A 24574-nucleotide genomic window follows, 5' to 3' on the forward strand; every position below is an offset into this window, starting at 1 on the left:
TTACAGCTCATCATACTAAAAGATATTTTCAAATTCTGGTGTCACCTCACAGCAACAGCAGCACAAACACCTTCCACTGCCAGACACATTGTGAACTAACACAAAGCACCGCAAAAAAGACACCCAAAATCTATACTGCAATCCCATCATAACATAACAGTAATAACACCAAGGACTCAAACAACAATAACCCTACCTGTGAATAAGCAAGGGTAAATATTACACTGGGTCCTAGAATACCAATACACCACCTACTGAGGAAACAAAACAAACCCAATTGCTATAGATCTCTATACAGACACTATATGATAGCAGAATCTCTCATCATGGTCACACACACAGAGCAGAGACAGACCCTCACCAAATACAGAATACAAAATAAAGGAGCACAAATTAGAAAAAACTGAAATGGAAACCCCAAGAAGCCAGACTCTGTATTAGCAATGGAAAAACAGAACAACCATTCCTCATAAAACAAATAAAATCAAGAAACAAAGCATCAGTTATAATAGTAAAACCATACTAATAAAATATTTTAAAACTACTGATAAATAGAATTTCTATTAATTAAAATCATATACATTTTTTACAATTTCCCAAACACCAATAAAATATTTCAAAACAGTACATATATCAAATAACACACAATAATTAAAACTAATAACGATTTTAAAAAGCCCCTGCTGTCCATACATGGGAGCTCTTGATTTCCAGTCACCCTGATATTGCCGAGGATTAGGAGGTTATCCTCTCTCTCTCACACATACTCACATGTCCATTCTCTCTCACACATACACTGTCACATACATACACAGTCATGCTCTTATACCCAACCATAACCTCTCGCTCTCACAGACACTGACACACTCAGGCTCTAAGGCACTCTCTCCCCCTCCACACACACCCCCACACAAACTCTTACTCCCCTGGATTTTCTCATACACACTCATGCTCTCACTCTCACTGGCTCCCTCACAAACACACAAACACACACTGCCAGGCAAGCTCCCACTCATTCTCACACAGACACACACAGACACACACACACACACACACAGGCAAGCTCCTAGTCATTCTCACACTGAACCCCAGGCAGGCTCCCATTCATTTTCACACCACTCCCTCCCCATCCCCCAGGCATGCACACATTCATTCTCACACACACAGACCCCCAGGCAGGCACCAATTTATTCTCACACACACACATACACCACAAACAGGCAGGCACCTATTCTCACACATACAAACCCCAGGAAGACACCCATACATTCTCATTCACAGACACACCCTCAGGCAAGCACCCATGCATTCACACACATACACCGCCAGGCAGACTCCCATTCATACACATGCACACACTAAAGGCAGAGACCCCCTCTCTTTCTTTTGCCAGCAACCTCAGAGCCTCTCTCATTCTTCTGCTGCCACTGTCACTGCTGCTGTATGGCTATTGCGGAGGTGCTGATTGCTGCTATTGGCACTGAAGCACATTCTGCTGCCTCCTCTGTGCAGGCCCCATGGGCTTCCAGTTCCTCTATGCTGATCTCGTACATTGTGAGATCCGCATAGAGAAAGTGCTACTCTTGCACATTCCCAAAGATTACATGTGCCAATCAGTAAAAAGTAATTTATTTCTTTTTACATTTGCTGTCTGATCTTAGTTTTCTAATCGGTTGGTCACAGGCTTTTTTTTTTTCCACCTTCCCTTTCTTATTTTTTTGCCAATTCCTTTTATAACATATTTCTTTTCTCTCCATCTGTCTGCTTCCCTCAAACACACAGTCAGGTTCTCATTCTCACACGCTTTCTCTCTCACACATACACAGGCACTCATTCTCACATGCTGTCCCTCATACAATCATTTATACACAGTCTCTCTCTTGCACATGCTGTCTAACTCTCACTCCCACATGCTGTCTTGCTCAAGCACAGGTTCTCACTGTCACATGCTCTCTCTCATACAATCATTCCTACACACAGGCTCTCACTGTCACATGCTCTCTCTCATACAATCATTCCTACACACAGGCTCTCACTGTCACATGCTGACTCACTCACACACACACACAGGCTCTCTCTCACTCCTACATGCTGTCTTGCTCAAGCACAGGCTCTCACTATCACATGCTGTCTCTCACACACACAGAGGCTCTCCCATGCTGTCTCTGCAAACATTCAGGTCTTCACTCCCACACACACATACACAGTCTCTCAACTCATCTCATACACGCACACATGCACACTGTACAAACCCTCAGTCTCTCTCTCACCTCTGGGCCTCCTCTTCACGGGCCACTGCAGGATGGGCTCTGCAGCGGCCCCGGTCTTCTCGAGCCGCGCTGATCCTCTTCTGCACGTGGCTGATGCTCCTCCTCCTTCCGGCACGCGGCTGATGCTCCTCCTCTTTCCTGCCCGCGCGGCTCCGGCAACATTTTTCTTCCGGGGCCGCGCGGGCAGGAAGGAGGAGGAGCATCAGCCAATGCAGGAACTTCTCCTCCTTCCTGCCAGCGTGGCCCCGGCAACATTTTTCTTCCGGGGCCGCGCGGGCAGGAAGGAGGAGGAGCATCAGCCAATGCAGGAACTTCTCCTCCTTCCTTCCCGCGCGGCTCCAGCAACATTTTTCTTCCGGGGCCGCGCGGGAAGGAAGGAGGAGAAGTTCCTGCATTGGCTGATGCTCCTCCTCCTTCCTGCCCGCGCGGCCCCGGAAGAAAAATGTTGCCGGAGCCGCGCGGGCAGGAAGGAGGAGGAGCACCAGCATGTTTAGACGCGACTGTACCACGGTCCTGCCGATCTTCTTGCTGTGTGTATCCGGCACACAGCATAGCAGTAGTTCACCGCTCAGCCGCTATTGGGATGACGTCCACCGGCGGCCATTGGCCATCAGCGGCTCGGCGCCCCCTAATGCTCAGCGCCCTAGGCGATCGCCTAGTTCGCCTAGTGCTTCCGCCGGCCCTGGGGGGGGGATCACTAGGGCAAAAAGAGGTAGCAGTGGCAATCAGAGGTTGGAGATAGAGAATAGACAGCAACAATAGATGGAGGTCAGGGATGCTACTGAAAGATGGCAGCTGGAGATGGGGGAGGGGGCCACAAGGAAAAGCAGCTGAAGGTGTGGGAAGAGCCCTTGAAATCCAGCAGTAATGTCAGATGGAGGTCGTAGACTGAGAAACAAAAGCAGCTGGGGAATCAGAGGGTGAGCCAAAGAACAGCAGGATTCAGGGTAAAAGGGCAGTGACAGCTGGGGATAGGGAGGGAGGCCTCAGAAGAGTTGAGGGTCAGAAAAGGAGAAAAAGAGGTAGTGGCTGAATGAAGGAAAGGAACCTAGCCTGAGGGTCCAGCAGCAGCAGGAAGTTTGGGGTCCTGAGGAGCAGCATGAGGAATTGGAGGGGAACCAGAAAATGGTGGCAGATAGTATGTGTATGTAAGGGGAGAGGGAGGTGAAACACTAATAAACACTAAGTCCTAAAGTAAAAAGTTCCTCTGGACTTCGCTCCAAGTTTCAAAGGGAAAGTTCATGCATACTTCTGATTTGAAAGACACTTGCACTTACTTTCTGTGCAAATAGAAAACTAATGAAAAAGTACGCATGTGGAATTGAAAACACAATCTACATGTGTACTTTTCCTCCTCCAACCTAAACACACTCTCGGGAATGCCTCCTATTAATGTGGCTATGAGTATGAATACCGAGAAGAACACATAATTTTAGCCACATTGAGGGAGGGCAATTTTCAGAAAGCTAATTTAAGCAGGTAAATTGCTTTAAAAGTTGCCCTCTGCCCATTTACCTGTATACTTGTGAGTTAACCAGCTAAATACCAGCTTTTAAATATTTTGGAAACTTATCCGGCTAAATTTTAGCTGGATAACTCATTATCCGGCTAAAATTTGGTTGTATAATGTAGTGGGCATTCCGGAAGAGTTTTGGGGCAGAGTCAAGTTAGCTAGATAAGTTATCCTGCTATCTTTACGACGATAGTCGTTATATTCAGTGGTGCCTCTATACCAAGAATATCCTGAGTTACAGGGTCATTCATCAAAATGTGTTATGGCGCTAACGCACACGATAACGCGCTAACACATGCAATAATAATGCTAGCGCACAGCACGAATGCAAATTTTGGGAAGGGGCGGGATTAGGGAGGATTCTGGGCAGGATTTATTAAAATGAGGGGCAATATTGCACCGTTTTAGTGCTGGAAATAACTACACCTTTTTTCCTGGTGTAAAGCTGTGCGATATGACCGAAATGCCATAACGCAATTCGCGATACATTTTTTGAATTGCATTTCGGCCATTTCTGGGCGAGAGAGAGAGAGATAGTGAGAGATAGTGCCTCTGGGGAGGCCCTCACAGTATGCAACTGTTTATATGACTCTAGGAGGGGCATTTAATAGCTTGAGGTAAGGTGTTGGTGGTGGGTTAGGGGCCAGTTTTTCATGCAGAGTGGGACGTATGAACAGCACAGTACATCTCAGGAAAGATTTGATGTAATTTAGAGCGAGGAAAGTCTCACAAAGATGAAATTTATTACTATGTTATCTCACCCTAGCTTGATGGTACCCTATTATAGAGTCCATCAAGCAATGGCGAAATGTCATATTTGTGAGACTTTACTCACTCCAAATGAAGTCAAATCTTCACCGAGGTGTACTGGGCTGTTCATACGTCTCACTCTTCATGAAAAGCTGACCCCTAAACCACCATCAATCACCTCAAGCTATTAGATGCCCCTCCTATAGAGTTATAAATACTTGACTACTATGAAGTCCTTATAGATAGTCAATCTCTCTCTCTCTCTCAGATGCAAAATAGGAATTATCACGGGGTGCAAAAAGTTTACGACACCCCTGCGATACTACCGATGAAAAACGCTATGTTACTGCATGGTGCGGTAATTCTAAAATCTCCATAAACCTGCCCCTTTTTCTTAGCATGGGTGCTATCCATGCGTTGTTATAGCATTTTGATGAATCTAGGGGTTAGTTAGCTGGTTAATTTATCCAGCTAACTTTGTAAGCCAGCCAGTAGCTGAATATCATCCCCTCTATTTTTCAGTCTACAGAAGAAACAACACTCTAATATAACAGAGGGGTGCATCTTAGAATACAAAACAACAATGGCAAGATAGCTACAAGCATGCTAATCCTGAAACTTAGAAATAAAGCAACCTCTTATAAATGCCCATCCGAAAATAAACACCCTGCTATTTGCAACTTCTACTAACGTAAGAAGCACAATATGTAAAATCTGCAAATCTGAACTTGCTTTTAATTAAAAGTTATTATAATAGATTTATTCAAACACTTGTTTTTAACTGTAATGACTGTGAACGTATTGACAATGTGGGTGAAAAGAAAGCCTATCTTAATTGAAATTATCATGTACGCTCAGGAACTGCAAACATATTTAAAGAGAAACAATGTACAATAAAAGTTTTATAATACATAATATATAGAATCAGCAACTAGAAGTGGAATGCCAGTTGTCTCTTGATCAAGGACTATTGTACAAAGGCCAGGCCGGAGGAGGGAGGGTAGAGGTTATAATGCATGGCGTAAAAATGTCAACAATCAAAAAAAAATAAGGTGATAACTTTTTATAAATTAAATCAATACATTTCTTGACTAGCTTTCAGGAGTTGCACTCTCTTTATAAGATCAAAATGCTACCTCTTGGAGGAAGAATCACTGAAAGAAATTTTACCGGCTCCTCTGATACTAGCTTTCCAGCAACCAGTGAACCTCAATTAAAAGTTATTAAGAAGCTGACTTTAAACAGAAACTCTGAAAGAAAATGGCACAAACTCCTGCAAGTCACCACAGTGCAAACTATGCCAGCACATTTCACAGGACCCCATAGTTACCCACATGGGAAAGACATTCAGTATAAGAGGCCTCTATTCATGCTACTCCTCTAATGTAGTATAGAGTGACTTATAAAAATCTTCATACTCGTGTACATTTTTCAATTTCTGCTGTCTAAAAAATACAAATCAAAATGCACTAAAGTAGGAGTTTGTCTCACTGATCTATACAACATACTCTACACTTTCATATTGAAAGAACAATTATAGAAATATTTCAAAAGTAATTACGAATATAAAACAAAAGTTTGATTGCATAAGTCTTCACATCTTTTGTCATAGCAAACCTAAAATTTGTTCTGGTTCAAAACATTAGCCTTAACAAAGTGCATAATAATTAAAATGGAGCCCACCAGTGTCCTATCACACTAGCTGAGTGGATCTGAATATTCCTGGATGAAAAATCAAGCTGTTTCAGTTATATGAAGTGAATTTGAAGTAAGGGTCAAAACATGCTGAACAAGGATTTGCCAGAAAAAACTCTGGGATAATGTTATTGAAAGGTACAGAGTGGAGGAAGGCTATAAGAAAATTCTAATGTATTGCAATATCCCATGGATACTGTCCTATCCATCATTGTAAAGTGGAAACAGTATGGCACAAACAAGACACTGCTATGATCAGGACATTCCGCCAAAGCATAGGTTAAGGAAACTGCTACAGAAGATCGCTGTAGAAAAGTTGAATGATGTGCTCCTAGCATGGGCAAAGAAACACCTAGGGAATGCTGCACACTTCTTGGAGAAGGTTTTGTGGCCTGATAAGACCAAAGTAGAACTTTTTGGTCTCAATGCTAACCGATATGTATGGCATAAAACAAACACAGCACATCACCTTGCTAACACCATTCCAACATCAAGCATAACGATGGCAGCATTATGCTGGGGTGCTTTGCTACAGTGGGAAAAGGGAGAGTTGTGACGATCGAGGAAAAGATGGATACAGAAAATGTGAAGGGGTGCTACTTTGGCAAAACAGGTCAGAAGTTATAGACAAGAATAAACCTAGACAAAGAAGAGCAAAGCTACACCTCCATGATGGAACATTTTTGACAACTAGATCTCTACCTCAATTATCTTATTTATTTTTTATTTATTTATTGGCTTTTATTATACCGGCGTTCGGGAAGCACATCACGCCGGTTCACAATAAACTCAAGAAAGGAGGAAATTACAAAAAGCAGGGAGCTGGAGAGGGAGCAGGTGAGAAAGAGAGTAGTGGGGGGTGGGATATACAGAGAGAAGAGGAAGAAAGGGCAGCTGAGAAAGTAGAGATGATTAACCATAAGAGCAAAGGGAACTTATTTACAGCATTTCGTTAAAATACACCAAAGTCTTGTTTAACATAAAATCGTAAATTACATCCAATATCGTAAATTGCATCCAGTAACGTAAATTACATCCCAGATTGGGTTTGCTCATTGGGAGAGGGGGAGATGGAAAGGGGGGTAAGGGGTCTAAGGTGGGTTGGCATCAGGGTAGGCCTGCCTAAATAGCCAGGTCTTGATGCCTTTTTTAAAGGTGAGCAAGGAGGGTTCAAGACGGAGGTGTGTGGGAAGAGAATTCCAGAGGGCGGGGCCTGCGATGGTGAATGCTCTTTCTCTGGTGGTAGTGAGGTGTGCGATTTTAAGGGGTGGTGTGTGCAGGGTGCCCGCAAGAGTGGATCTTGAAGGACGGTTGGAGGAGTGGAAATGGGGCATTTCCTTGAGCCAGGCGGAGTTGTTTTTGTAGAGTATATTATGAAGGATGGTGAGGGTTTTATATTGAATACGGAAAGGTATGGGGAGCCAATGCAGATCCATAAGAATAGGAGTGATGTGTTCTCTTTTATGGGTGTTAGATAAGATTCTTGCCATGGCGTTCTGTAGGATTTGTAAGGGTTTGATGGTGGAGTATGGGAGGCCTAGTAGCAGTGAGTTGCAGTAATTCAATTTAGAGAGAATGGTTGACTGCAAGACTAGGCGGAAATCCTTTGTATGTAGTAGAGGCTTGAGCTTTTTAAGGATGTGGAGCTTGTAGAAGCCCCCCTTCAGCAGGGACTTGATGTGCGGTTTTGAAGCTGAGGTGTTGGTCTAGAGAGACTCCAAAGTCTCTTACAGAGAGGGGTTGGGGATGGGAGAAGGTGGGGAGAAGAGAGGTGGAGGAAGACGTGTGTTCAGAATGATTAGATATGAGTAATTCAGTTTTAGCCGCATTAAGTGCGAGGTGAAGGTTGGATAGAAGGGAGTTAATGGAGACTAGGCAAGATTCCCAGAACTGAATGGATTCATTGAGTGTATTTTGGAAGGGGATGAGAATTTGCACATCGTCTGCATATAGAAAGAAATCCAGGCCTAGGTCAGAGAGAAGGTGGCAGAGGGGAAGTAGGTAAATATTGAACAGGGTGGAGGATAGGGAAGAGCCTTGAGGGATGCCTTGCGTGAGAGGAACGTGTGCTGATTCGAAGTTGTCGATTTTTATTAGGTATTCTCTATGGGAGAGGTAGGAGGAAAACCAAGATAAGGCTGTGTCGGCAATACCTATCTCTGTCAGGTGGGAGAGAAGGATTTGATGATTGACAGTGTCAAAGGCCGCCGAGATATCTAGGATGGCAAGTAGGAATGACTTTCCTTGGTCCATGCCTGTGAGTATTGTGTCTGTAATGGCTGGCAAGAGATTCTTGGTGTTTCGACCTTTGCGGAAGCCAAATTGGGAAGGGTGCAGAATGTTATGATCCTCGAGGAAATCCGTGAGTTGATTATTGACTACCTTCTCGAGGATTTTGGATAGGAAAGGTAGGTTAGAGATGGGCCGGTAGTTTGCTGGATCAGTGGGGTCGAGGGTGGGTTTCTTGTGGAGGGGCTTCACAACGGCAAGCTTGAGGGGATCTGGGACATTGCCAGAAGTGAGTGAGCAATTAATTATATCTGTTAGGGATTTGGCAATGGTTGTGGGTATGGAGAGGAGGGTTTTTGAAGGAATTGCGTCTGCGAGGTGGGTGGCTGGTTTCATCTTTTTTAAGATAGATTCTATCTCATGGGTGGTTGTGGGGGTCAAGAGATCCAAGACTGATGCCATTATTGTTTGGGAGAGGAGAAGTAGGGGTGGGCTTAGTGAGGAAACACATGAGAATGCTGGAGATTTTGTTGTGGAAGTACTTAGCAAGCTCCTCGCATTTTTCATTGGTGTTTTCTTCGTGTGAGGTGGGGTGGGAGGATTTAGTGAGTTCTGCGACATATGAGAAAAGCGCATTAGAATTGAATTGCAGATCATGAATTTTGGATGAATAGAAGTCCCGTTTGGCTTTGATGGTAGCTTGACGGTAATTGTGTAGTTATTGTTTATATACTGCCTTGTGTTGGGGGGAGGGATGGAGGAGCCAGGTGCGTTTCTTTGATCTGAGGTCCTGCTTGATCTTTTTAAGTTCATTGGTTTACCATGGTTTTTTATCTATCTGCGAGACAGGGATTTCTTGATGGATCATGGGGCAGAGTTCATCGGCTATGGTGTTGGTGATGTAGTTCCAAGAGTGTAGAGCAGCATCTGGATTTGACAGGTCAAGGTTCTTTGCTGCTTTATCAAATGCTAGGGAGATGGCTTCTGAGGAGCAAGGTCTACGGAAGGAGATAGTTTTCTTCTGCATTTGTGTAGTCATAGAGGGGGTGTTGAAAGCAATTTGGGCATTGATGAAGTGGTCGGACCAGGGGAAGGGGGAGGCTACAGGTGTGTTGGGTACTGAAAAGTGTGAATTGACAAAGAGGAGGTCGAGGGTGTGGCCTGCTTTGTGTGTAGGTGTGTTAATGAGCTGTCTGAAACCCAAGGCTTTGAGGGTGACTAGGAAGGTTTCACAGGCGGGCGTTGCAGGGATGGCGTCCACATGGAGGTTAAAGTCTCTGAGAATGATTGTAGGTATGTCGGTCTTGAGATTGTCTATAATAAATTCAATGAGGGGGGAAGGGTCATGTTCAAGTAGGCTAGGTGGGACATAGATGAGGTATATCTGGAGGGGGGTGGATTTGAAAAGCCCAATTTCTAGTCTGGGGGGGGGCAGGAGGGTTGAAGTTTGAGGTTAAGATGCTTTTTAGCGGCCAGGAGTAACCCACCACCTCTTTTCTTAGGTCTCGGGATAGAGAAGATGTCGTAATGGTGTAGGGGGAGCTGGTTAAGGAAAACATGATCTGAGTCTTTGAGCCATGATTCCGTGATGGCACATATATCAGGATTGTCATCCGTGAGCAGGTCGTGAAGGATGGGTGCTTTTTGAGGATAGATTGTACATTGATTAAGGCTATGGCGAGAGTGGCTAGGCCTAGAAATTGGGTGAGGGGTGAGATCATGATAGGTACTAGTGATTTCCGGGAGTTAGATGGGTGTGTTTGTGTTGTGTTGGATTTGCGTAGGTGGGGGAGGTGTACGGTGGGAATAGTCAAGAGGCACATTTTTTTTAGTCAGGAGGTAGAAGTACAAACAGAAAGAGCAACGGGGTTCTAGTAATAGATAGAGCGACTAAGGGTCTGACAAAATCTACAATGTAATTGACACTGGTAAAGACTGTGCTATATAGTACATAAGGTAAATCAAAGATAAGAGTCTGATCTAGGCTGCACAGTGCTTAGTCAACAAGAACCAAAATTTAAAGCGAGGGACAGTGGCAGATTTTCGCGGGAAAAGGTGCACATTAAGAATAGAGTGAGACAGCGCAAGTCACAGGAGCCGTGTCCCTTGGGCGCTAGATAGCTCATTCGCAGCAGGGGAAAGGGGTGGTAGAGGAAACCTCCTGTGAGGCATTGGCAGCAGGCAAGGAGGGGCAAGTGGGCAATGGGGAACCAGGGGGGGGTGGAGGGAGGGCACTGCGAGGCACAAAGGCGGCACACAAACAGGCGCACTAAGGGGCATGCCCCTTAGTCGCGCACCTTTGGCGCGCGACGCCTGCGATGGCGCCGCAAATTTAAAGGCACTGCGGGCCCCGAGTGATGATGTCGTTCAGGGGCGGGATTAGTGCGCTTACGGCAGGCAGGCGACTCCGAAAAAGGCCGTGTGGCTCAGAGGGTGAGAGCACTCCTTTTGACCCCGGCGGGTCTGTGCCAGCCGCACAAGAAGGCAGCGGCCGGTGCAGATCGGGCAGAGAAGGAAGGAGAATGCGATGACGCCGCAAATTTAAAGGCACTGCGGGCCCCGAGTGATGATGTCATTCAGGGGTGGGATTTGTGCGCTTACGGCAGCCAGGCGACTCTGAAGAAGGCCGCGTGGCTCAGAGGGTGAGAGCGCTCCTTTTGACACGGCGGGTCTGTACCGGCTGCACAAGGAGGCAGCGGCCATTGCAGGTCGGGCGGAGAAGGATCTTATGAACAAGACATAAAAAGCAAAATTCAAAACTATCCAGAAACATAAGACATTTGAAGTTAAATGATCAAATACTTCAAAAGTAACACAAAAAGACACAGACTTGGCTTAGGAAATTGCCATACTGAGTTAGACCAAGGGTCCATCAAGTCCAGCATCCTGTTTCCAACAGTGGCCAATCCAGGCTACAAGTACCTGACAAGTGCCCAAAAAAGTAAGTAGATCCCATGCTACTGATGCTAGTAATAGCAGTGGCTATTTTCTAAATCAACTTGATTAATAGCAGGTAATGGACTTCTCCTCCAAGAACTTATCCAAACCTTTTTAAAACCCAACTACATAAGAACATAAGAAATTGCCATGCTGGGTCAGACCAAGGGTCCATCAAGCCCAGCATCCTGTTTCCAACAGAGGCCAAACCAGGCCACAAGAACCTGGCAATTACCCACTAAGGGGCAGATCTTAAAACCTGCGTGCGGGCGTAGATTTGTTCGCGCAATCTGGCGCAAACAAATCTACGCCCGATTTTATAACATCACCTTGCTAACAGCCGCGCGCAAGTTATAAAATCCAGGGTCCGCGAACGCAAGGAGGTGCACAATTGTGCAACTTGCGCGTGCCGAACTGCGCAGCCTTCCTCCATTCCCTCCGCCTCCCCCACCTTCCCCTCACTTCCCCTACCTAACCCGCCCCCAGCCCTACCTAAACCCCCCCCTTACCTTTATTCCAAAAGTTACGCCTGTCCGAGGCAGGCATAACTTGCGCACACCAGCCAGCTGCTGGTGCGCCATGCTCCGGCACAGGCCACTGTGTCGGAGCACTCGGCCCCGCCCCCGGCCCATCGTCATGCCCCCGGCCACGTCCCGGACTGTCGTCATGCCCACGGCCCCGCCCCCAGACTGCCCCTTTTTCAAAGCTCCGGGACATACGCGCGTCCCGGGGCTTGCGCGCGTCGCCGAGCAGCTTTTCGGGGGTTACGCGCATATCTTACACATGGAACCCTTTGAAAATCTGCCCCTAACTGCACTAACCACATACTCTGGCAAAAAATTCCAAAGTTTAATTGTGCGTTCAGCGAAAAAGAATTTTCTCCAATTAGTTTTAAATGTGTTACATGCTAACTTCATGGAGTGCCCCCTAGACCTTCTATTATCTGAAAGAGTAAATAACCGATTCACATTTACCCATTCTAGACCTCTCATGATTTTAAAGTCTTCTATCATATCCCCTTTAGCCGTCTCTTCTCCAAGTTGAACAGCTTTAACCTCCTTAGTCTTTCCTCAAAGGGGAGCAGTTCCATTCCCTTTATCATTTTGGTCATCCTTCTCTGTACCTTCTCCATCACAACTATATCTTTCTTGAGATGTGGCGACCAGAATTGTACAAAGTATTCAAGGTGCGGTCTTACCATGGAGCGATACAGAGGCATTATGACATCCTTTGTTTTATTCACCATTCCCTTCCTAATAATTCATAACATTCTTTTGCCTTTTTGACTGCCGCAGCACACTGAGCTGACAATTTCAAAGTATTATCCACTATGACACCTAGATCTCTTTACTGGGCAGTAGCTCCTAATATGGAACCTAACATTGTGTAACTACAGGATGGGTTTATTTCTCTATATGCATTGCCTTGCATTTATCCACATTAAATTTCATCTGCCATTTGGATGCCCAATTTTCCAATCTCACGAGGTCCTCCTGCAATTAATCACAATCCACTTGTGGTTTAACCACTGTGAATAATTTTGTTTCACTGCAAATCTGATTACCTCACTCGTTGTATTCCTTTCCAGATCATTTATATTTTGAAAAACACGGGTCCTAGTACAGACTCTTGAGGCACTCCACTGTATACCCTTTTCCACTAAGAAAATTGTCAATTTAATCCTACTTATTGTTTCCTGTCTTTTAACCAGTTTGTAATCCACGAAATGACATCACCACCTCTCCCATGACTTTTTACTTTTCTTAGAAGCCTCTCCTGAGGAACTTTATCAAATGCCTTCTGAAAATCCAAATACAGTTCACCTATATCTACATATTTATTAACCCCTTCAAAAAAGTGAAGCAGATTTGTAAGGCAAGACTTTACTTGGGTAAAGCCATGCTGACTTTGTTCCATTAAACCATGTCTTTCTATATGTTCTGTGATCTTGATCTTTAGAACACTTTCCACTATTTTTCCTGGCACTGAAGTCAGGCTAACTGGTCTGTAGTTTCCCAGATCGCCCCTGGAGTCCTTTTTAAATATTAGGGTTACATTAGTCACCCTCCAGTCTTCAGGTGCAATGGATGATTTTAATGATAGGTTACAAATTTTAACTAATAGATATGACATTTCATTTTTGAGTTTTTTCAGAACTCTGTGGTGTATACCATCCAGTCCAGGTGATTTACTCCTCTTCAGTTTGTCAATCAGGCCTAACACATCTTCTAGGTTTACCGTGATTTGGTTCAGTCCATCTAAATCATTACCCATGAAAACCTTCTCCGGAACAGGTATCTCCCCAACATCCTCTTCGGTAAACACCGAAGCAAAGAAATCATTTAATCTTTCCGCAATGGCCTTATCTTTTCTCTTCTCTAAGTGCCCCTTTAACCCCTCGATGATCTAATGGTCCAACTGATTCTCTCACAGGCTTTCTGCTTTGGATATATTTTTAAAAGGTTTTACTGTAAGTTTTTGCCTCTACACCAACTTCTTTTCAGATTCTCTCTTAGCCTGTCTTATCAATGTTTTACATTTAACTTGCCAGTGCTTATGCATTATCATATTTTCTTCTGTTGGATCCTTCTTCCAATTTTTGAATGAAGATCTTTTGGCTAAACTAGCCTCTTTCACCTCACCTTTTAACCATGCCAGTAATCATTTTACCTTCTTTCCACCTTTCTTAATGTGTGGAATACATCTGGACTCTGCTTCTAGGATGGTGTATTTTAACAATGTCCACGCCTCTTGCACACTTTTTACCTTTCTAGCTGCTCCTTTCAGTTTTTTCTAACAATTTTTCTCATTTTATCAAAGTTTCCCTTTTGAAAGTTTAGCGCTAGAGCCGTAGATTTACTTACTGTCCCCCTTCCTGTCATTAATTCAAATTTGATCATATTATGATCACTATTGCCAAGTGGCCCCACCACCATTACCCCTCTCACCAAATCCTGTGCTCCACTATGAAATAGATTTAAAATGGATCCCTCACTCATCAGGTCCAGAACCAATTGCTCCATAAAACTGTCATTTATTCCATCCAGGAACTTTATCTGGATGGATACCCAGTCAATATTTACCCAGTCAATATTGGGGTAATTGAAATCTCCCATTAATACTGCACTACCAATTTGATTAGCTTCCCTAATTTCTCTTAGCATTTCACTGTCTGTCTCACCATCTTAGCCAGGTGGACGGCCAACCTAACCTTTCCCTCCTGGGCAGTAGGCCTTGGAGACACATCCTCAGTTTGAAAGGATAATGCACCTCCTGGAGATCAGGTCCTTGCTACAGGATCCTTTCCTGCTGCACCAGGTTGATGCTCTCCGATCATGAGACCTTCTTCCTCCAACGCAGCACCAGGGCTGCCAGTCTGAAGTTTGGACTTGGCTACCATGTCCCAGAAGGTCTCATCTATACACCTCTCTGTCTGCCTCAGCTCCTCCAGGTCTGTCACGCTATCCTCCAGAGATTGGGCTCGTTCTCTGAGAGATAGGAGCTCTTTGCATCAAATGCACATGTAAAACTTCTCACCGGTGGGGAAAAGATCATACATGTAACACTCGATGCAAAAGACTGGGAGGCCCCCCCACCTCTTGCTGCTGGACTGCTGCTTTTATCTCCAATTTGTTCCTAGTTAAGTTTTAGGTTGCTATGGGAGTAGGAATGTGTCTAATTAGGGTCCTTTAAATGTACCAGTGTATTCACTATATATCTGATAGTGGCCTACAAGGGAATGATCAAACTCTCAATAAGGTGTGGGGAATTTTGAAGTGACGATATAGGGCTGATTTTATTTTGTGTGTGTGTGTGTGTGAAAGTGGCACCTGCCTATAAATTAAAGGATGAGCTAGGGGTGGGTGGGAGGGTTGGGAAACAAACACACTAACTTGTTTATTAGCTGCTTTACTGACTATTTAAAAAACAAACACACACTAACTTTTGTTTATAAACACTATTTAAAAAACAAACACTAACTACTAAGCTGACTTACTGACTATTTAAAAAACATACAAACACACTAATTAATATACCCCATTAGTTTACTTCTCCCCAATACTTTTAAAACATTTCCCAAGCAGAACTTACTGATTCCTTTCAGCCATCAGCAAGGTGATCCTCTCCTCTCAGTGCTCCCACTGGATTGCTGTATTAATTACCTACCAGGCACAATTCTACTATCTCTGTCGCCTTCTTAACACTCTGCTGTCACATCAACTCACCTCCCCGGTTCCCTCTTCCCAACACCACTGTAATGTAATCTGTGTTGCTCAGGCAAGATCATCTTTTACTTTCACCTGTTCATTTTGTTTTTATCTGGTGAAGGCAGTGCAACTCCCAAAATCTAGTCAAGAAACATATTAAGTTAGTCCAATAAAATGGTCTTGATTTAAATTGTTTTTGTTTATTGACCTTTATTTCCACTCATTCAAGTAGACTAACATGACATCAACATTACTTTATCCACTTGGTGGGGAAAACTCCTGAACCTAGAAATCTGGTATACTGCATTTAAGAAGTGTGCCAGGAGACAAAAAAAATATATATATAAAGTACAGGTGCAGTGTTATTTACACTCTATATTAAAGTCTTATGATGGTCATATATTACTTTGTAAATTCTTTTTCTAAAAATAATAGTTCTGTTTTTCCAGGAATTGATAAAACTCCCACAACTGAAACATTTTCACTAAATATGTTTTTACTTTCTAGCTTTTATTTCATAGCTTGTTGTTGAATTTAAGTAATGCTTACCTTCTGTCCATATCTAAGTACATTCGTTCAGCTTCTTCAAACCTACCAAAATAGGCTGCAACTTCAGCTTGCTTCATTGACTCGCTCAGCAAGTTGCCGAGACGTTTCACAAATTCAATACCTTGGTAATCTTTGCAGCGCACAAATGCTTGCTCAGCTGTTGGAAGATCGAGCTTCTGAAGAGCAGCCTCTGCAAGAAGGCGCCTGTTGGAAAAACACAATATCCATTAGAAAGGAAATGAATAAAGCCATAATTCCAGCATTGCCCTGCAAAAAAAGATACATCTACAATGAAACAATTGCCTCTACATTTTAGATATGCCAAAACTAGTAAAGAAAAAAGTTGCTTCAAAGTCTACAATAAAAAAGGGATTACTATTTTTAAAGTTGCTGAATAATACACAATCTCAGGCTGAAATTTTAAAATGTGTTATTTTATGACTCATCAGATCATCAGGTGGTCTCTGCCAGGACCAATATATTTGTTCTCTTGTGCATATATTTCAAAGTTTACATATAGGCAGACTAATTTTTGGTAAGGCCAAACTAAATGTTTTTAGTATTTTCATGCAACCTATGTAGCTACAATGTCCACGGGAACATTGAAAAATGTTTAAGTTAAAAGTACCTGCTGAGACTTGCACCTTCAATTTTGCAGATACATTTCTGAATAAAACAATGCATGTAGTTTTGAAAATCCAAAACTATGCACTTTGCTTTCTCTCCCATTTCAACCCCACCCCAGAGATGTCTCCACTACAATGCAGGTAAAGCAAAGTTGTTTACCCGTAACTTCTCCATAGACAGAAGGACAAATCAGCCACAAAAGTGGGTGACATCATTCAATGGTGCCAATAGCTCTCTCAGAGCTCTGAAAAAACAGGAAGATCTTTCTAAGCATGCATAGACCTTTCCACACACCTGCCACTACCATTAACTCTCCTCTCAGTCTTTGTAGTAAGCTGACCTTCAACTCCAAGGGGAGGAGGGTAGGATTGTGTGGATGATTTTTCATATAGTCTATAGAGAACATCTGTTATAGGTGAGCAACTTTGTTTTCTTCATTGACAGCAGACCTCACAATTAGGAGGTCACAAGAAAATAATTATTCAGTTTTTACTTTATAGAGGAAAATGCAAACAATATTATGCCAGAAGCTGGAGGGAAGAGTTAAGGAATCAATAAATGGGCTCTTTACAACTGTCTGTTCAAGAGTTCTATCTTGACGTGAAGCATTTTCTAGACACTAGAAGAACTTTGCTCACTTCAGAAGGCAACTGTAGAGAAGATACTAGTTTGCCTTCAACTCCATACACTCAAAACTCTGAGCCATCCTTTGAGAGTTGGCCCAGTTCCACATTCTGACAGCCTCCTGACACAGGAGTATAACCTTCTTCCTTCCTGCTTGCTCACTTGATTGTTTGGATTAGGACAATTTTGTTGGTCAGCGTATCTCTGGAAGTCCTTATGGGTCAATTTTAAAAGCGTTCCTCATGCAAAAATGGCCACATACGTGCATATGTGGGCCTTGTGCGAGAAATGCACATTTTAAGAACCCGCTGAGTATACGTGTAGATACCTGTGCAAGCGTCAAGAAGGGGATGGAAAAGGGGTAGAGATTGGACAGAGCGTGGTTGTTCCGAGGCACCAAGAAATATGCATGTTAGGTCCATATTTTAAAAAAGCTGCCCATGGCGTGCGCCAGCTTGTTATCCACCCAAGTTTACTTCTGGTCCTGATGAGGAGAAAGTCTGGAGAGCTCGAGTTTTAGGGTGTTTAGCACAGCGTGAGGGTTTGGAGTCAAGTGGGGTGCTTGCAGGATGAAGAACTAGAGGGGTCTTGAAGATCTCAATGTAAATTGGACAAACTGGTGGACTACTTGTAAAAACTGGTTTTTCCCCTCATGCAAGCATGTTTTAAAATCTGCCTTCATGCTTTCGTAAAAGCCGCTAAAGCTGTGGCCAACATACACAGGGTTACTTTAAATGATACGCGCATATTTGCAAGCACAATTTAAAACTGCAGCCTCTCTCTGCTCACGCACCGATATGCATGTTTATGGACGTACGCACATTCTTTTTAAAATTACCCTGTTAGAGTTTTCCAAATCACCCTTAGCTTGAAGAAATTTATTTAATGAAGTACCTCCTGAACAGACCATAGACCTCGAGTGTGGAGTCCCCTCTAAATGAGCTCCTTAACTCAGGCTGGATGCATCCATGGTTAGGACAAATTTGGGTCAAAGGAAATAGGAAGGAGATTTTCCTGGCCATATTAGATTGGTTCAGCTATCAGGACAGGGAGTCCTTCAGTTGCTGAGTGGTTCAGACTTTGTCTCATAGACCTTGAGTAGCTTGAAGACACTGCGACCGTAGAGTCCACTGGAACTGTCTCATATTGAGACATGCCAAGGGAGTGGCATTTACAATTGATTCCATGAGACGTAACATTTTTACATAGAAAAGGACCGAATGGTCCAGCCAGTCTGCCTAGAAAGTTTCTTATGGTAGTATCTGCCACGCTGTGCAGGTTACCCCCATGTTTCTCTTAAGGGTAGCAACTGCCAATTATCCCCAAGCCTTATGATAACCCATATAAAACATAATTCTAGCAACATTTTTGTTGGGTGATGAGCCTTCTTGAAAATTCAGACAGTGCTACTTGATGTGCTTTGCTTATGGACTTGACCGCAGAAGCAGTTCTGTGCTTTTTCCCTTATGTCTGGCCCAACACGTTCAACTGCCCCAACACGTTCAAAAAAAGACTCAAGACATGGATGTTCGGTCAAGCGTTCCCATAACTCACTAAATCTTCCACAGCTACCACAGACTGTTCTCAGCGTATTGACAACCAGAACCTAGGCTCATGTTTTTTTCTTCTACTCATCAGTAATAAACTTTCCCCTCCCCCATTAGCTAATCTCCCTCCCCATAGGCTTGTTCACTCTAATAGTTCCTCTGTCCTGGTTCATAGTTATGTTATCCAAGTTGTTCACATCCCCTGTTCATTGTAAGACATATGTTGTCATTGTTTATTATCTGTTGCAATGTAAACTGGAGTGATAGGTAACACTGTTACCTGAACTTCGGTATAGAAAAGTTATAAATAATAAAATAATGTCTGTGTATCAGTACCCCAGACCAGTGGTTCTCAACCTTTTTCCCATCGTGACACACCGGACAGGCCACGCTCACATTTGTGACACACTGCTCATTACAATTCACGGCGAAAATAAAAAGTAAAGGTCCGGTAATTATTTTTATTGTTTAAAATGACACAAGGAAAAGATACATATTCTGTCTGAACAGAAATTGCATACATAGTAAACATCCCATACCAAAACAGCACCAATTTCCAGCACTTAAACAGTAACCACCTTACCTAAGAAAAGGCAACACTGAAATATTACACCAGGCCTTAAGACACCAATACATCTCCTATTAGGAAAACAGACCAAGTCAGGCTGCTATAGAGCCCTACACAGAAACTACACGCCAGCAGAAAACCTCACCTGAGTCACATGTACTGACCCTCACCTAACAAAGAATAAAGAGACCAAAACACATAACTAGAAGCATGCAGAAAAAAATGAATTGGAAACTGCAGCAAGCCAGAGTCTCTGTATGCAGTGTAATAAAGGAAAAAAGAAACATCACCCATCCTTATAAAACAAATCAAGAAATATAAAATCAGTAGCAGTAAAACCATACTAACAAAAAGAACAGATTATTTCGAAACAGCTGATGAGTGGAATATCCAATAATTAAAAACTCTTATCAAAAATTTCTAGATACCAATAAAATATTTCAAAATAGCAGACACAAAGACCCAGTAATGAAAAATAAGGATACAAAAATGTTTTTGCTCTGCATACCTGGAAACGTTTGATATCCAGGTGTCCTGAGATTGTTTTGAATTAGCAGGAGGAGGGGTGGTTTGCTTGGAACTTTCTCCTCTCTCTATCACATACCAGCGCTCTCTCTCACACTGACTCTCAATTACACACCTATACACACATGCTCTCAGTCACTCACATATACACATGCTTTTTCTCTCACTTATATAGGCTCTTAATTACACATTTACACACATGCTGTCTATCTTTTCACACTTACACACACAGGCTTTCAATCACACACATATATGCTGTCTTTTTCTCTCACACACAGACTCTCATTCACATGCTTACAAACATGCTCTCTCTCTCTCTCATTTACACACAGGCTCTCAATCACATACTCACGTCCTCCCTCACCTAAACCAGCTCTCACTCACACAGACACACATGCTCTCTCTCTTAATTATACACACATGCTCTTAATCATACATACACATGATCTCTCACACACACAAAGGATCTCAATCATACACACATACTCTTTCACCCAATCAGGTTTGCAATCTCAAACTTACACACACAGGCTTTCAATCACACACATACATGCTGTCTTTTTCTCTCACACACAGACTCTCATTCACATGCTTACAAACATGCTCTCTCTTTCTCTCATTTACACACAGGCTCTCAATCACATACATGCTCCCTCACCTAAACCAGCTCTCAATCACACACAGACACACCTGCTGTCTTTCTCTCACACATGCTCTCAATCACATACTCACATGCTCCCTCACCTAAACCAGCTCTCAATCACACACAGACACACATGTTCTCTCTCTTAGTTATACACACAGGCTCTTAATCAGACATACACATGATCTCTCTCACAACAAATGATCTCAATCATACACACATACTCTTTCACACAAACAGGTTTTCAATCACAAACTTACACATACAGGTTCCCAATTGTAAACTTACATTCATGCTCTCTCTTTCACAGGCAGGCTCTCAATCACAGACATACTCTCTTTCACATATATAGGCTCTCACTCACACACATGCTTGCTTGCTCATTCACTCTCTCTCCTTCCCTCCCTCCCCAGCACTAGCAGCAGCAGCAGCAGCCTCCTCCCAACCCTAACCTTCATTTTCAGTCCTTGCGGAGGAGGAGTCCCATCGGCCGCGGGGGTTGACGTTCTTCTTCCTTTTTCTCTGAGCCGTGCTGCTCATTCCTCCGGCCGCGCCTCTCTTCTCTTCTTCAGGCTAATGCTGACACACTAGCATGGTCTCTTCTTCCCGTGCACGCACCCGCTGCTCACCACATCCGTTTCCGGGCCGCGGGGGGGCAGGAAGAAGAGACCATGCCGGTGCCGCTGACTCCAGCTGTCCTGCTGCGTTCCGCCCGGACTGACAGCATTTTAAGGACCGGGGAGCAGCTGGGTCAGTGGAGGTCCGGGAACTGTGGCGACACACCTGCGTGTTCTTGGCGACACAATGGTGTGTCGCAACACACTAGTTGAGAACCACTGCCCCAGACCATAAAAGTCAGGGCACATGTTGGTTATTGTCTGAATTCAATTCCTCTTCCTTCCTTCCTCCACCATCAAAGTGGTGAGCGATGCTGCAGTTGCATCAGTTCCCCAGACAGTAAATGTCGGGGGACTCATTGGTTGTTGTCTAAATCAAATTCCCTTTTCCTCCTGCCATTGAAGCAGATAGCAATGTTGCAGTTGCACCAAAAGCATCAAGGCTTATTCCACTGCGGACATCAAGGTGATGATCCTTTCTTGTGAAAGAAAAGCTGTTGCCAGAATTGTGTCTAGTAAAGATCGTATTGTAGTAATATTACATGTGCACTCTCTTCCTATCTGTAGTATCACCTTAGGATCCATTCTGGAACACTTCTTGGCAGCTAAGTAGATAATAGCATCTCAGTTCCCTGTGACCAGGCTCTTCTCCCAAACCATTCCCAGCAGGCAAGCTGTGTTTATATTTATTTGTGGTATGCTGGTCTAGCTGAGATCCATCATCCTTGTAATAGGTAACATACAAGTAAAGACAGAATTGCTTCATGTAAGTCAAGTTACTGTTCTTCTCACCATCAGGGATTTCTTCCTTCTCTTCTTCTCTTTCTCCATTCCCACATCTCTTGTTTGAATCTCTTTTGTCTAGTATGCTAAGATTATGACTACATAGCCTAATTAAATGTTTAGCTGCCTAGTTATCACCATGCTTCCCAAGAACCAAGTTAACAGTCTGTTCCTTCATCTGGTCTATTGCTAATATATACTTCTGCTATAAAATGGCATCTGTCTTATGATATAAACCTGCAACTAAAGCAACTGTGTTTATGGAATATATATGAACATATAATCTAAAGTTTAGTCTCGTGTCAGAGTAACTTTAGATATCTCAGAGCCAAGACAAATTAGTTTGTATTTTACAGGGAGCAAAGCCAGTCTCCTTTTTGTAGAAAAGGAAACAAGTTGCCTCAGGAAACCATCTTGAATTTTTCTTTCAACAAGTACTCATTCAAGGCCCCTTAGTTCTAAGAAGGGATGGAGTCCTCTTGCCATTTTTGGGATTAGGAAATACTTGGAATAAAACCACACCCTCTTTCCCATGGTGGAACAATCTCGACTGTTCTGGCCTCTTAAAAGGGAGTAAAGCTACTTGAGTAGTAGTTCCCTATCATGAAAGGCGAACCAAGATTTGATGGGTGGGCAATCAGGTAGGATTTCCAATAGATGAATTTTGTATCCTTTCTTTATTATACTGAGAACCTAGCTCTGTTACACTGGATCAATGGTTTACATAAAACCTCAGCCTTCCCCCCAGAGGGAAGCTCTCCAGGACAGATACTGGAATACTGGTTATATCTTCCTGGATCCAGTCAAACTCTGTTTCAGGTTTTGACTGAGGAACTGTCAGTGGCTTTGAGGCCCTCTTCTGTCTGGGATGAGAATGAGGTCCTTATTGTTAATGATGGCAATAAGAGGATGGAAGATAATGTCTCTTCTGAGAATAGACATGCCTCTTCAGCACCCCATTCAAATATCTCCTAGATCAGTGGTTCTCAACCTTTTTCCCATCCTGACACACCTGACAGACCACGCTCACATGTGAGACACACTGCTCATTACAATTCACGGTGGAAATAAAAAAATAAAGGTCCAGTATTATTTTTATTGTTAAGAATGACACAAGCAGAAAACCTCACCTGAATCACATGTGCTGACCCTCACCTAACAAAGAATAAAGAGATCAAAACGCATAACTAAAAGCATGCAGACAAAAACTGATTGGAAACCGCAACAAGCCAGAGTCTCTGTACGCAGTGTAACAAAGGAAAAAAAAGAAACATCACCCATCCTTATAAAACAAATCAAGAAATATAAAATCAATAGCAGTAAAACCATACTAACAAAAAGAACAGATTATTTCAAAACAGCTGATGAATGGAATATCCAATAATTAAAAACTCATATCAAAAATTTCTAGATACCAATAAAATATTTCAAAATAGCAGACACAAAGACCCAGTAATGAAAAATAATAAGGATACAAAAATTTTTTTGCTCTGCATAGCTGGGAACGTTTGATATCCAGGTACCCTGAGATTGTTTTGAATTAGCAGGAGGAGGGATGGTTTGCTTAAACTTTCTCCTCTTTCTCCCTTTCACACTGGCTCTCAATCGCTCACATATACACATGCTATTTCTCTCTCACTTATATAGGCTCTTAATTACACATTTACACACATGCTATCTTTTTCACGCTTACACACACAGGCTTTCAATCACACACATACATGCTGTCTTTTTCTCTCACACACAGACTCTCATTCACATGCTTACAAACATGCTCTCTCTCTCTCTCTCTCATTTACACACAGGCTCTCAATCACATACACACATGCTCCCTCACCTAAGCCAGCTCTCAATCATACACACACATACACACATGCTCTCTCTCTTTCTCTCATTTACACACAGGCTCTCAATCACATACTCACATGCTCTCTCACCTAAACCAGCTCTCAATCACACAGACACACATGCTCTTTTTCTTACTTATACATACAGGCTCTTAATCATACATACACATGATCTCTCACACACAAAGGATCTCAATCACACACATGTACTCTTTCACACAAACAGGTTTTCAATCACAAACTTACACATACAGGTTCCCAATCATACACTTACATTCATGATCTCTCTCACACACAGGCTCACAATCACATACATTCTCTTTTTCACATATACAGGCTCTCAATCATTCACATTCATGCTTTCTCACTCACACACACACAGAATCTCAAACACATATGCTTGCTCATTCACTCACTCTCCCCCCTCCCCCCGAACTAGCCGGCAGCAGCAGCCTCCTCCCAACCCTAAAGGCAGCAGCAACCTCCTTCATTTTCAGCCCTCGCGGTGAAAGGACTCCCATCGGCTACGGGGGTTGACGTTGTTCCTCATTTTACTCCAAGCTGCACTGCTCATCCTTCAGGCCACGCCTCTCTTCTTTTCTTCGGGCCGATGCTGCCCGCAATAGCATGGTCTCTTCTTCC

The 24574-nt window shown here is 43.3% G+C and overlaps 1 protein-coding gene across 2 annotated transcripts in view; it reads right to left on the reverse strand.

Annotated features, from left to right (window-relative positions):
* WDR35 (WD repeat domain 35) overlaps positions 1-24574 on the reverse strand; it is a 333796-nt gene that overhangs the window by 91747 nt on the left and 217475 nt on the right. For both annotated transcript variants that reach the window (XM_029595967.1, XM_029595968.1), the window contains one exon: positions 16152-16355. In XM_029595967.1, the coding sequence (XP_029451827.1) occupies positions 16152-16355 (204 nt within the window). The remainder of the gene's footprint in view (positions 1-16151; positions 16356-24574) is intronic.

This window comes from Rhinatrema bivittatum, chromosome 3 (assembly GCF_901001135.1).
Source record: "Rhinatrema bivittatum chromosome 3, aRhiBiv1.1, whole genome shotgun sequence".
Taxonomy (NCBI): domain Eukaryota; kingdom Metazoa; phylum Chordata; class Amphibia; order Gymnophiona; family Rhinatrematidae; genus Rhinatrema; species Rhinatrema bivittatum.